Below are 14535 nucleotides of genomic sequence, written 5' to 3'. Positions count from 1 at the left end.
TTTGAGATTAGAAATGGCAGAACTCATTAAAAATAGGCCCTATAATCTCTTTCAATATCAGCACTTACTAAATTACTGTAGCATTTGGAGAACCAATATTTCCTAGGAAGGACATTCTGATTGCTACCTTTCTTGTGCAATTATACTATGATTATATGAAGACCTAGGTTCAATTAGTATTTGTTTTCTTTCAAAGGCTTTGCATGTTAGTGCCTGCCTGGAGGCCAGATGAGGGGGGTTTGCATTTTTGGCACTATTGCATTGGTTCAAGCAAGCTCAACCAAACGCAGCTAAACTATTTGAACCCAGGTCTGATGATATCTACAGTTCTCTTCACTAGTAACGTTGTTTGTCTGTTTTCCTGCAGTGGGAGGAGGTGAGTGGCTACGACGACTCAATGAGTCCTATCAGGACATACCAGGTTTGCAACGTGCGCGAACCCAACCAGAACAATTGGCTGAGGACGGACTTCATCCCCCGTAAGGGCGTGCTGCGCGTCTACGTGGAGCTCAAGTTCTCCGTCCGTGACTGTGCCAGTATTCCCAACATCCCCGGCTCCTGCAAGGAGACCTTTAACCTCTTCTACTACGAGTCCGATGGCGATACCGCTACGGAAAGTAGTCCCTTGTGGAGGGAGACCCCTTATGTCAAAGTTGACACCATTGCCCCTGATGAGAGTTTTTCCTTGCTCGAAGCAGGCAGGATCAACACCAAAGTGCGAAGCTTTGGCCCTATTTCCAAGGCCGGCTTCTACCTAGCCTTCCAGGACCTGGGGGCTTGTATGTCCTTGATATCCGTGCGGGTTTTCTTCAAGAAGTGCTCGACGACCATCGCAAACTTCGCCGTCTTCCCCGAGACGGCCACAGGGGCCGAGGCCACCTCCTTGGTCATCGCCCCGGGGGCATGTGTGTCTAACGCGCAGGAGTTGTCCGTCCCTCTTAAGCTGTACTGCAACGGGGATGGGGAGTGGATGGTTCCCGTGGGGTCTTGTACCTGCATGCCGGGGTTTGAGCCTGCTATGGCCGACACACAGTGCCAGGGTGAGTTTTTAGTCTATAGGTGCCTGTTTTTACTTTTAACTAAAGCCTGGTTTTTAATGCTTAACTAAGCCTGGTTTTTAATGCTTAACTAAGCCTGGTTTTTAATGCTTAACTAAGCCTGGTTTTTAATGCTTAACTAAGCCTGGTTTTTAATGCTTAACTAAAGCCTGGTTTTAATGCTTAACTAAGCCTGGTTTTTAATGCTTAACTAAGCCTGGTTTTTAATGCTTAACTAAAGCCTGGTTTTTAATGCTTAACTAAAGCCTGGTTTTTAATGATTAACTAAAGCCTGGTTTTTAATGATTAACTAAAGCCTGGTTTTTAATGCTTAACTAAGCCTGGTTTTTAATGCTTAACTAAGGCTGGTTTTTAATACTTAACCAAAGCCTGTTTTTTAATGCTTAACTAAAGCCTGGTTTTTAATGCTTAACTAAAGCCTGGTTTTTAATGCTTAACTAAAAGCCTGGTTTTTAATGCTTAACTAAAGTCTGGTTTTTAATGCTTAACTAAAGCCTAGTTTTTAATGCTTAGCCAAAGCCTGGGTTTTTTATGCTCAATTCAAGTCACACAGTCTACTCCACCCTCTGTATGTATTGTGTGGTGCATGAATGAAGGGTGAAGGAGGGTGGAGAGTTTGCATTAATGAGCTGTTGCGGAGAGCAGCAGCATACAAATATTGAGAGAGGGAGGGAGAGGGAGAATGAGATAGTGAAAGGGAAAAAGATAGTGAGGAGAGAAAGGAAGATAGTGGGAGAGAGAGAGCGAGATTGGGAGAGAGAATATTGTGTGAGGGGGAGACAAAGAGATTGTAAAGGAGAAAGAGAAATTGAGGTGGAGAGAGATATACTGTAAGAGAGGGAAGGAGAGATAAAGCGAGAGACAGACAGAGGGAGAGAGCGAGAGAGAAGGACAATGAGATTGAGCCGTGAATTGCTGATTGCCCATGCCAAAATGAGTAGCTTCCTCGTCTCTCTCCTTTCTCCACCTGGGCGTGAGAAACGGCGAATAACACGCGCCAGAGAGCTCATTTATGGCCATTTGGCGGCTCAAGGTTAAAAGCCTGTTGTCGACGCCTGATAAAAGGCTTCAGGCGTGGCGGAGGCGGGCGGTGGCGAGGAGGAGGAAGTGTAATTTCCTGTATGGTCTCCCCACCGTTAGTTCATCTACAGGCGGCTGCACTCATTACCACCGCTCAGACCACCGTGAGCCAACACTGCCACCGCTCACCATTAATCACAGGGACGTTACCTCAGTCTAGAGAGAGTTAGAGAGGGAGAGAGAGAGGTGGAATGAAGAGAGAAGAGGGGGTGGGGGTTGTAGAGAGGGAGCGATGGAGAGAAGGGGAGAGAGGGAGAAATAGAGAGGGGAGGAGAGAGGAAGGGGTGGTAGAGAGAGAGGGTGGGGGAGAGGGAGGGTGAGCGGGAGGTGGGGTAGAGAGGGAGATGCCAGTGAGGGCCACAGAACTTTCCGGTATCAGAGAGAGAAAGACAAATGGGCATGCCCTCCAAGGTTAATGGATTAAAGCGGAGGATTCAGGTGATTGTCCTCGAGAAACAAACAAACACAAGAAAACGATGCTGCAGTGTATAATAATACAAACATAAATCAGATTCATGTTTCAAGAGTGTATCTTGGCCTGAGGTCTTAGTTGAGTTACGAGATCCAAAACACATTTTCATGTTATCTTAACTTATCTATTTATTATATGGTTTTTGAGCTAGAATGTGGAACTTTAAAGTTCGCTAATTTCACACGAAGTAGCATTCCGGAGAATTAGGACTTAGCTTAAATTCAAACTGGAAAACCACCTAGCCCGACTAGTTAATCACAACCTCTCGCCAGAAAGGTTTTTACGAGCCCCCATGCTGATCAGACAGATGTTAAGCCAGAGCCACGGTTTTACACCACACTTAAAGAATGTGAGAAAGGTGAAAGTAAAGTCTAGTTTCTAAGTGATATTCACAACCTCTTAGTGTAAACCTCCTTAAACCTACTTTTAGTACAAATCTTAACCCCATTTGATGTTGAGACCTTTTTTGGTTTATCTTGACACTTTTGTCAATGAAGTTGGAGATAGAATTGATGGAGGATAGGTCCCCAAAAAAGAGAAGCAAAATAGTATCCCTATAGTTGCATATGATTGATGATCAAGCTGCTTTGTATGTGTTCAGACCCACCTTTTTGAATTGTGTTCTTCTAAGCCCCACATAGACACTGAGTGATGGATTCAGGTGTATGCTTACTTTCAATAGTATCCTCCATCCTTGTTAGCCAGACCGGAACAATCTACTGTAATCCGTCCATCTTCATCTTTCGCTCTCAATTTACCTGTCATCCATAGTCCTCTCTGGGATAGATTGAAATCGCTCATATGTTATGATGAAAATGAGAGGGTATGAAGGATTTGCACAGACTAGCTAGAAGTTTATAAAGACCTCCTGACATATTTCCAACCCACACGGACTGAGATAGTCTAGTGTGACGATATGACACGAAGGTATTTGACAGACTAGCTAGAGGGATGTGACAAATGAGGAGGGGAAAAAATCTTGACCTTTACATTTTTGTATTGGTTTTCCGTTAAAACGATAAGAAATGTTAATAAATTCCATGTGATTTCAAAATGCGTCCGTTTCAGATAGTTAAGCGTTGCACCTGCATTACCATTACTGTACCTCAATTCCACCTTGCAAATGTTGCATTTTACCACCTTCTCATTTAACTTCTCAAAGCATTGCCATGTAGGACTTCGCTGACGTCGCTTGCCTTTCTCTGCCATTTTCCCAACTGTTAACAGCAATGACGTAGTGGTGGAGAGTCGTCTCCAAAATAATAGACTCCTTGCACGTCGACTCTCATTTCTGAGTGCCAAGATTAGAATCCGCAAGGAATCGACTCCTAAGATTTGGTACTTTTGGAACGGAGGAACCTGATTAGTTGCTGTACCTCTGTTGAAAACACACATTTGCATCTTTCAAAGCATGGGAGAAAGAGGGGAAGGGCACAGTACAGGCAGGTCGGCCACTAGTTAGACAGAGTCAGAATCGTGCACTAGGCCTATCTATCGACAATCAAAAGCTGAATCTCACTATGGAATGCTTCATCTTGCAACGTCTCACAACTTCAGTAGAGCAGGGCCTATCATTAAGGAATAAGCGAGTATATTCTACAGGCACCAGACCGAAGACTGAACACACACTTGCATCATTAGCGAAGAGAAAGAGCAGGCAAGCCAGCACGAGGCAGAGAGAGGAGGGGGCAGGCAGAAAGAACAGTGTGGATATGTCATGGTAATCTGTATCTCGCAATGTCTTGTCTCGCAAATTAGCCTATAGTTTACCTCTTCCTCTCTGGTTTTATTTAAATTACACAACTTTCCCCAGGCCTTTCTAGCCTATCGTCTAGTTAGGCTATAACACGGCAAAGAATATGTTTCGTGATAACTGCACTGTGATTGACATTTTGTGGGAGGGGGTAAGCAAATGATTTTCTCTTCATGTTAACGATCCCTGTTTCGTTCACACCCCTCGCTAGAAGTTTCCTTAATAAAGAGTTAGGTGTCCCTCGCCCATTCAAACTCAACCAGAAAGAGATAGTCTCGTGTGACATTATGGTTTCGAAAGATTTGGACAGAGTAGCTCTCTCAAACTCAACGAGAACCGCCCTATATCAATAGTTAGGCCTTTCTAACATACTTGACCCCAGCCGGACTGAGATTGTAGTATGTTTGGTTGGTTTGGTGTTGTGCTTTATTGACTTTGACAGTGTTCTGACTGTCCCTTTCGCTTTTGTCTTTCCAATATAGCTTGCACCCCCGGGTCATTCAAGTACAAGCAGGGGGAGGGCTCGTGTTACCCCTGCCCCCCCAACAGTCGCACCAGCTCCAGGGGGGCCAACATCTGCCTATGCCAAAATGGCTTCTACCGTGCCGACAGTGACCCTTCGGACTCAGCCTGCACCAGTAAGTCAAGCGCACCGTTTTTCATTAGCGGTTGTCATTAGCCGTAGAAATTCAAGGAAGATTCTCCGTTGAGCATGGGAGATTCTCCATGCTAGTTAGTCTAGGACTAGGCTTAACCTTTGTCTGAGGAAATGGCCCAGGGAGTTTCGAAAACCGCTATGGTGTAAGTGTCCGCGAAGGTAGTTTAGTTTTAACTTGAGCATCTACAGTTGTTTCCACAGACACCTTTTACCAGAGAAATCACCGTTTTTCTCAGAGATATCACAGTTGATGTGTGATAGACATGCACTGCTTTGACATTGTGACATAGCCTAACACCAAAGGCCTTTTTTTCTCTGGCGTAACATACTGTGACTGAGCCCCTATGACTCGTGCAGACTCTCCCTGTTGAGAAAAGTCGGACTGTGTCACTGTGTCCAAATCTTTTCAAACCACTGTGTCACTATCCTCGCAGACCATTCGGACGCCATACTTCCCCTATAGCCTGTCAGAGCGTGTGCCAGGCCTGGCAGACAATGTTTAGCAAGGGGTCGAGGGTGTTGTACTAGAAAGCTCAGCTCGGGCTCGCGCTGGGAGCCCAGCATTTCAGACTTTGTGCCCAATTAGATGAGGCCACATTCCGAACTGTGTCAGTCTAATTGGATAGGACAAAGCATGGGGGGGGGGGGGGGGGGGAACTAGCTCCACTTAGGGCGAACAGGCAGAGGAGCTGAACTGAGTTGGTTGAGATGTGTGAACTGAGACACTCTGAAAGCATTACCTCGCCTCGACTTTCCTCGCCATGTGCTGCTGCCGTAGTAGGTGTTGTCGGAATCGGCTTTGAGAGGGGTTTGGGTTTAGATTTCCCCTCAGCCTCTGTAACTGGATGAAGGAAGCATTCTCCAGTTGTCCCCTGTAGCATTTATCACACGTTACCCCGATTTCATACCGTTCTTATTGAAAGAGCTCGTCTCTATTGAGCAACACTGTTCCATAGGTATACACTACTATGCACCACCGCTGCGCAATAGATCATTTCAATTCAGATCATCGCTATTTTATGGGTAATGAATCTAGTTTCATGAATAGTGATGTTTAAGTCAAGCGTGGCTTGGATATGGTTTATATTCGCTATGTGAATTCTGCTATTTATTTCACCATGTATAGCAGAACATATTTCTACTTTACGGAATGAACTCCCATTGCTATTTAATGGGTAATGATTTAAGTTCCATGAATTATAATGTTGGAAGTCGTGCATGGAATGAACACGGTATATATAAAATAAATGAAGACTTCTGTTCAATTCATTATGTGCTGGAGATCACGTTTCTCCACCAGAAAGTGGACAATTGTATGAACTGTATGGATCCAGGAAGATAAGCCCTAATTGGTATCTTAGTAAGCAAATCATAAATGCTTAGAGTGGGGTTCGAAGATTAGGGTTTTAACAGTGAGGTTCTACAATATTAGCCTCTATAAGCGGTGTTCAGAGGACATCCCTAAACCGTATGTGGCCTTTCTGTCCAGCCGTGCCCTCGCCACCTCAGAACGTCATCTCCACGGTGAACGAGACCTCGATCGCCCTGGAGTGGGAGGAGCCGCTGGACGTCGGCGGGCGGGACGACGTCATCTACAACGTGGTGTGTAAGAAGTGTCTGCGCGACCAGAGCCCGTGCTCGCGCTGCGACGACAACATGGACATGTCGCCGCGCCGACTCGGCCTGACCCAGAAGAAGGTGGTGGTGAGGAACCTGCAGGCGCACACCCGCTACAGCTTTGAGGTGCAGGCGGTCAACGGCGTCTCTGGGAAGAGCCCTGGGGCACCGCGATACGCCACCGTCAACATCACCACCAACCAGGCCGGTTAGTATCGTCGTAACGCTTTGTCAGCGCTTAACGTTAGCAGCACTCAACATGAATACTTGATATCGGCACTCACTCTCACCTCACGACAACACACCACTCAAGGTCACCACTGTAAGTAAAGTAGCTACCTAGCACTTAACATCACCACTCTGACTACACGACGACACACCACTCAGTGTCACCAACTTTACCACTCAACTCCGGTTAGCAGCAACAAAGTCATCTACTTTCTACCGTCTCATCTTGTTCTGAGTACTGATGCTTTGTGTGAGTTTATGGCCTCAGTATGTGTCATTTCAGCCTAGTACCAAATCAATCAACTGAAATGTCATGGAGAATGGTCAGATAAATGTCATGGTAAGAAGTCAGATAATCGTAAACATTGCTAGATGAAGAGCTTGTACACTTTGCTAATTTCATTTATACAGTGGAACAAAAATGCTCTTAACATATTCAACATGAAAGTGTGTATTTATTTTACTTGTTAACATCACCCTTTTTTTGTTGTCCAATCACAGCACCGTCAGCAATACCCACAGTGCACCTGATGAAGTCAACGTCAGACACCCTCAGCCTGTCCTGGCTTCCCCCAGAGAAACCCAACGGGGTCATCCTGGATTACGAGATTAAGTACTACGAAAGGGTAAGGCACTGTTTTATAGCCTGGTCCCAGATCTGTTTGTGCTGTATAGCCCACTCCCATTGCCTTTTTTCCAGCCTCTAGCCTGGTCCAAGATCTGTTTGTGCTGTATAGCCCACTCCCATTGCCTTTTTCCCAGCCTCTAGCCTGGTCCCAGATCTATTTGTGCTGTATAGCCCACTCCCATTGCCTTTTTCCCAGCCTCTAGCCTGGTCCCAGATCTATTTGTGCTGTATAGCCCACTCCCATTGCCTTTTTCCCAGCCTCTAGCCTGGTCCCAGATCTGTTTGTGCTGTATAGCCCACTCATAGGTGTTGTAGGTGTTGACTATACAGCACAAACGAATCTGGGACCAGGCTCACTGTCCTCTGATTCAACCATGATTTACATAAGTAAACATTTACTCTGTACCTTAAGTTTGAAGAGTCACCGGAAAGAAAACAATTGTACAAAATCTGTTTGAAGAATAAACATGGCATCTTTTGTCTGATGTAGCCTGGGTTGTTTTTGGCATTTCACAGGTTAGCGCTCACTTGATGCAGATGTGTGTTGTTTTCTTCAGCAGCATCAGCATCACGTGCCGATAGACCTCAGCATGGACATAGACATGCTGCTCATATAGGAAGGAATATGAACCAAATGAACTCACCTACATCAAGTGAATGCTGTCCCTTTTTTTTTTTTTAAGAAGAAGAATTTCGCCCCCCCCCCTCCCGATTCTAATCAATGTGTTGTCGGGTTCCTCAAGGTTTTCTTGCTTCTAGGGAGTTTTCTTTGTCAGTCTGCCTCTGATTTCAGTCTAAGCTGTGTTACTGTAAAATCACGTGACAACTGCTGATGTTAAAAGGGTTTGATAAATACATTTGTTCGATTGGTTGATTGATTGACGTGTTCCATAGGGCCAGGCCATGTCTCACACAGTGACGGCCCAGCACAGCTCGACCCGTGTGGAGGGACTGAGGGCTGCCACTCCCTACGTTGTCCAGGTCCGGGCTCGCACTGTGGCTGGCTACGGGCACTACAGCATCCCTATGGACTTCAGCACCTCCATACACAGTACGTCTCTCTCTCTCTCCTCCTCCTCCTCCTCCTCCTCCTCCTGTGCTCCTTCGTTGTCTCATTCTTTCTCTCTGTGTTCTGCGTCGATCTCTTCCTCCCCATCGGTCTCTGTGCCTCTTACTTTCCCTCTATCTCTCCTCCTTTTCTGCCTTCACTAGTTCATTGTCTTTTTCTCCTCCTCTTTCTGTCGCTCTCTCCCTTCACTGTTTATCATTGTCCTCCACCATTGCTAATGCCTTTCATTTTTTTCTTCACCGGGGTGTTTCAAAGCTTTTCTATGTTCACTTTAATAAGTACAATCCATCCAAGTAGTGAAAGAACAGTGAAGAAGCAATTTGAAGAAGCTGTCTGTTTTTAAAAAATTGCTCTTAATGGCTGTGTGATATTTCTACAGTCTGTTATGGAAGTAGATGAACGCAGGATTAATACATATAAAAACATTGAAATAAAATGTCTTGTTTTTCAATATCCGTGTTTTCTTTTTTACCAGAGTGCATTGCTTTTTGGAATAAGTAAGTAGCCTTGCACAAGGCTTGGCTTCCAGGAGCAGCAGCCAGTCTCCTGTTTCTGTAGCGTGAGGCAGCTTGATGTGCAGGACGCTAGTCTATCGCAAGGCCTTAACCCCAATCTAATTCAATGCTGAGTGCCAAGCAGAGACGCACTGGCTGGGGATCAAACTCCCCTCCTTCCAATCGCAGGCCGCTAACTTGGCTTTTTGTAATAAAGCACTTTCATTGTGTCTAAATGAAAAACCAAACACAGATTGGAATACAATTCACATCCCATTATTCGTTTTGGCATGAATCCGCTTCCATATTTCACGAGCTGTTTCTTTAAGAATTCCTCAGTGATATTTCAGGTGTTTATTGTTTGTTTTTCATAGTTTTTTATTTCTCAGGTGACCCTCAGAAATCGGTGCAGGACCAGCTGCCGCTCATCGTGGGCTCGGCGTCGGCCGGTCTAGTGGTCATTGTTGCCATTGTGGTCATGGCCATAGTTTGCTCTAGGTAAGTTGAAGAAAAAAATATGTATCTATTTATCTAACACAGGCCTTTTTGGTCATTATTTGGCAACTTCTTGAATCCTGAAAAGGCCCTTAGAAAGCCTTAAGCCAACCTTAGCATTGTTCCATTCTTCCAATCCCGACTGTCTGAGCACAATCTGTCATCTTCTGCTTGTTATTTGAAAGCAGCCTGTGGAGTGCCAGCCAAGAATGAGGATTGATCATACGAATGAGATTGTGCGTGTGTGGTCCTTGTTTGCAGGAAGCAACACAGCAGTTCGGAGCTGGAGTACACAGAGAAGCTGCAGCAGTACGGTGAGCACTGGGGGAGGGTGTGTGTGTTGGGGGAGTGGGTTGTGTGTTTGTGTGTGTTGGGGGTTGTGTTTGTGTGTGTGTTGGGGGAGCGGGTTGTATGTGTGTGTGTTGGGGGCAGGGGGTTGTGTGTGTTGGGGGGAGGGGGTTGCGTATTTGTGTGTGTGTGTTTGGGGAGGAGGTTGTGTGTGTGCGCGCATGTGTGTGCATACTATACAACTCTAATCCTGAAGAGCTGCAGCTTCTGTGGTCCTTTGTTCAAACCAAGACGGTAAAACCACCTGATTGAATGAATTATTCAGTCATCTGACCAAGGCAGGAAACTGCATTTGCTTACAGAAAACCATGATTATCTAGATCAGGTTTATCAACCCCCCCCCCCCCCTCGCTCTTCAAGACTCCCCGAGCTGTGTGATAGATATGCCCATGTGCTGTTCATGCTTACAATTTGATTCCAGTCATGACTGTATTAGTTAGTTACTCCACATTGGAACACATGACTTCCAAACTGCCAGTGTCACGCATATCTGATGAACGTGTGTGTTCAAGACCTGGCGAAAAACCTCTGACGCAATCCTCCCTTCATTCATTTCATCTCTCTAGTTTCCCCGGGGGTGAAAGTATACATTGACCCGTTCACTTACGAGGACCCCAACGAGGCCATCCACGAGTTTGCCAAGGAGATAGACATCTCGTGTGTGAAGATCGAGGAGGTCATTGGTGCAGGTAACCAATATATATATAGCTAGTTGTTGAAGTTTCGTCTTTTTAAAAAAAGTATATTTTTTTAGGGGGTAGATCAGCTTTAATATTGCAGATAGAATGTGGCTTCCATCAATGTAATTGTCTGCATCATTTCCAATCCCCATATTTTTTTGTATATAGATATAGATATAAATATTTTCCCCTAACCCTACCATTCCTCCCACTAATTGGAGTAAACTAATAGACAACAACACTTAGGCTTCTACTTCCTGCTTATACATACTATATACATTTTACGGACACCGAATATTTTACAAAATGTATCTTTTGTATGTTTTTAGTTCCACCCTTCAGCTCCACTCAACCCCTCCCATCTATCTCTGAACACCATCCAGTTTTCTATTTCTATTTGCCATATCTTTTTCAACTGTACTGTGATGCTTCACAAAAGTTCTGAACCTTAGATTCTACATATTGTAAATTAAAGATAACATTTTTTGCTCAAGAGTATTATTATGTTATTGATCGATTGACTATGCATTTTTTAAATCACCCAGCAGTGCTATTTGCAGACTTAGCTCCAGGTAAATATTGTAATTCTTCTGCCATTCCTGAACCTGCGACCAAAAACAAGCTACATATGGACAGTACCAAAACAAATGATCTAATGATTCTGTCTCTTCGCAGCAAAATCTGCAGAGCCGGGATGGTTATATCCCCCATAATATATAACATTCTATTGGTTGCAAGAATTTTGTACAACATTTTAATTTAAAAACTCTTAAGTTTTGAATCGAGGGTTGTTTTGTGTATCAGTTCATAAACCATGTGCCATGGAATTGGTACATCAAAAATCTCTTCCCAACTATTATGCAATCTATATGGCACAGCTGTCAATTTTTTGGTCCTGAAATGAAACTGGTATACTTTTTTAATTTATCACAATTTTCTTTGGACAATTTTGGTCTTTAATGCAGGGCCGACAGACAAGTTCCTTACTTCTCCCCCTTCCACTTTCCTCTTCCATTTTTGCATTAATGTTGCAATTAGTTGGTTGTAATTTTGAGTAGAGCAGACATTTCCATATATTTCTGTTAGCTGCATGTGTGACATAACTATAATTTACAAAGATTATACCTTTTTTAGTGCGGTCTTTTTGAAGTGTGGATTTTAAGGGGTAGGCTTTTTTGGAGTCAATTGTGTTTTGGGGAGTGGTTAATGTTGGGGGGGGTTGGTTGAACAGGATGTGTGCTGGGTGGGCAGTGTGTGTGTGTTCAGAGGATGCGCAGCGGTTGTCGAGGGGGTATGTGTCTATCTCCTAACTTCAACCTTGAATGCCTCCTTTGCTTTCTTCTCTTTCTCTTCTTTCTCTCTCTTTTTCCTTTTTAAACACACAACTTTTTACCAAGGCACCAAAACCCCCAAGCTCCTCATCCGTCCCCTCTCCCCCTACCCCGGTCCCAGGCACCACTCCCGGTCGCAGGTTGATCTTTCCGTCCCTCAATCCCTCCCCAACCTCTCAGACCCCTGAGCTCTCGCTCTCTTTTCCTCCCCTCCTCACTAACTCCATCCCTTGCTCTCTTCCTCCTCCTCTTCTTCCTCCTCAGTTCAAACCAGTAATGCTCCCTCTCCCTCACTCCTCCCCCCCTGCCCCAATCCCCACTCCCTCCTCCACTCCCCTCACTCCCTTCCCCACCCAGGTGAGTTCGGGGAGGTGTGCCGCGGGCGCCTGAAGCAGGCCAGCCGCCGTGAAGGTGTGGTGGCCATCAAAACGCTGAAGGCGGGTTACACAGAGCGCCAGAGGCGGGACTTCCTGGGGGAAGCGTCAATCATGGGCCAGTTCGACCACCCCAACGTGATCCGGCTGGAGGGCGTGCTGACCCGCAGCTGCCCCGTGCTCATCATCACCGAGTTCATGGAGAACGGAGCGCTGGACTCCTTCCTCAGGGTGAGTGACACCAGTTGTGGTGACGTGAGCAATTGTACATGACAACTCTGGTTGATATTGATAGCCTCGGAATTGTATACTGTTTAAAATCCCCAAGGTTCATGGAGAATGGAGCGCGGGACTCCTTCCTCAGGGGAACACTGACTGAGTTGTGATGATGCATGGAATCATACAGGACACATTGAATTGATATTGAGTTAACTCTACCGAATCAAATCCTGGAGTCGCGCATTACCACACAAACTGTGAGACCACCTACTCACCAGCGGAGGCTTTGAGTCGTACCCGAACACACACCAGTTATGACAATCCGTGGAACCGTTCCCGACCCCTCTGATGAATATTGATAGCGGCTGTGCTGAAAATCCTAAGACCTGCGTAGTTATACACAATACAGCTGACGGATAGGGATTCTACTGCACAAAACCACTGATGGAGCTCCTCTTTGACTGTGCTGCATAAAAGCCTGGGGACAAGCACAATTGCACATAGCACCTCCTACACATCAGTGGATGCTGAACAAATCCATGGGGGAAGTAGAGAACTTCTGCAACTTCGAGAGTTCTATTACGTGACACCTGCTGTAATGACAGTGGGCGGTGTACACACACAGTAATGCTCTCTGACTCAGTAAGAGCTCGTTTTGATTTTCGTTTCGATTCAACTCATATATTACCAGGTAAGTCGACTGAGAAGACATTCTCATTCCCAGCAACCGCCCTGGGGATTAGTTAAAGGGAAGCGGAATGAGCCAATTGGAAGCTGGGGATGATTAGGTGGCCATGATGGCATGAGGGCCAGATTGGGAATTTAGCCAGGTCATCGGGGTTAACACCCCTATTCTTACGATAAGTGCCATGGGATCGTTTAGTGACCACAGAGAGTCAGGACACCCGTTTAATGTTCCACCCGAAAGATGGCACCCTACACAGGGCTAATGTCCCCGATCACTGCTCTGAGGCGTTGGGATCTTTTTTTTTAGACCAGAGGAAAGAAAGAGTGCCTCCTACTGCCCCCCCCCCCCCAACACCACTTCCAGCCAGGACCAACCATGCTTAGCTTCAGAGGCAAGCCAGCAGTGGGATGCAGGGTGGTATGCTGCTGGCTCTTATTAGCCGTTAACGTTGATGAGCTCTTAGGAATGACGCACTGTCCATTCTTAGGTCATCGTACTATAGCTTACATAAAAGTCTAGCTCCTTTCCTTTAACAGTAAACTAATATCCCACCTCCGAATCAACAAAAAAACAACGATTTAACCTTTAACCAGGAACGACCCTAGAGGTTAGAGACGAGGTTAACATAGTCAGTCACAAATGATCTCTCTCAGAGGATAATGAGGAAACGTAAGACCATGCGGTACAGTACAATCTCCCTAACCCTCCGTGTCTTATCTCATCTTGTGACTCAAGAGCAGCTTCTCACTCCTTCTCACGCACTCCTCTCAGTCAGATGTCCATCCAACCGTGTGTGTGTGTGTGTGAATCATGGATACACTCTGCCGTGATCTAGTGATGTCCCGTCAAACTATTGTGCCTGATTATGGGATGCTGGCAGAACAATACACACACAACACATGCATAACAAGAACAAACACGTTTGCACGTAAGGACAAATACACACACACACACACACACACACACAGCATATGCTTTACTATCCTTGTGGGGACCTAAAATGTATTTCCATTCAAAATCATGTTTTCCCTAACCTTTAACCCTAAACCTAACCCCTAACCCTAATCTAACCGCTACACCTAAGCCCTAAACCTTAACCCATAACCCTAAACCCTAAACCTAACCACTAACCCTAATTGTAACCCTAACCCTAATTGTAAACCTAACCTCTAAGCCTAAAATAGCCTTTGTCCTTGTGGGAACCTGGGAAATGTCTCCATGAGGAAGAATTGTACTTGATTTACTATCCTTTTGGGGATTTTCGGTACCCACGAGAATGGTAATTACAAGCCTCTAACAGGCCTAACCATCTATGCCTGTTACGAAGCATTTTGTTTACATAT

The 14535-nt window shown here is 45.4% G+C and overlaps 1 protein-coding gene across 3 annotated transcripts in view; it reads left to right on the top strand.

Annotated features, from left to right (window-relative positions):
• Positions 1–14535, top strand: part of LOC129814386 (ephrin type-B receptor 3-like) — a 41138-nt gene that overhangs the window by 16117 nt on the left and 10486 nt on the right. For 2 of the 3 annotated variants that reach the window (XM_055867483.1, XM_055867485.1), the window contains 9 exons: positions 368–1040; positions 4846–5001; positions 6511–6846; positions 7368–7492; positions 8389–8545; positions 9432–9555; positions 9814–9866; positions 10467–10589; positions 12269–12516. In XM_055867483.1, coding sequence (XP_055723458.1) covers positions 368–1040; positions 4846–5001; positions 6511–6846; positions 7368–7492; positions 8389–8545; positions 9432–9555; positions 9814–9866; positions 10467–10589; positions 12269–12516 — 1995 coding nt within the window. The remainder of the gene's footprint in view (positions 1–367; positions 1041–4845; positions 5002–6510; positions 6847–7367; positions 7493–8388; positions 8546–9431; positions 9556–9813; positions 9867–10466; positions 10590–12268; positions 12517–14535) is intronic. The other variant, XM_055867484.1, reaches the window with a different exon arrangement.

Source organism: Salvelinus fontinalis, chromosome 17, assembly GCF_029448725.1.
Source record: "Salvelinus fontinalis isolate EN_2023a chromosome 17, ASM2944872v1, whole genome shotgun sequence".
Classification (NCBI taxonomy): Eukaryota; Metazoa; Chordata; class Actinopteri; order Salmoniformes; family Salmonidae; genus Salvelinus; species Salvelinus fontinalis.
The sequence above is the reverse complement of the archived record's forward strand: the minus strand, read 5'-3'. Positions and strand labels throughout refer to the sequence as shown.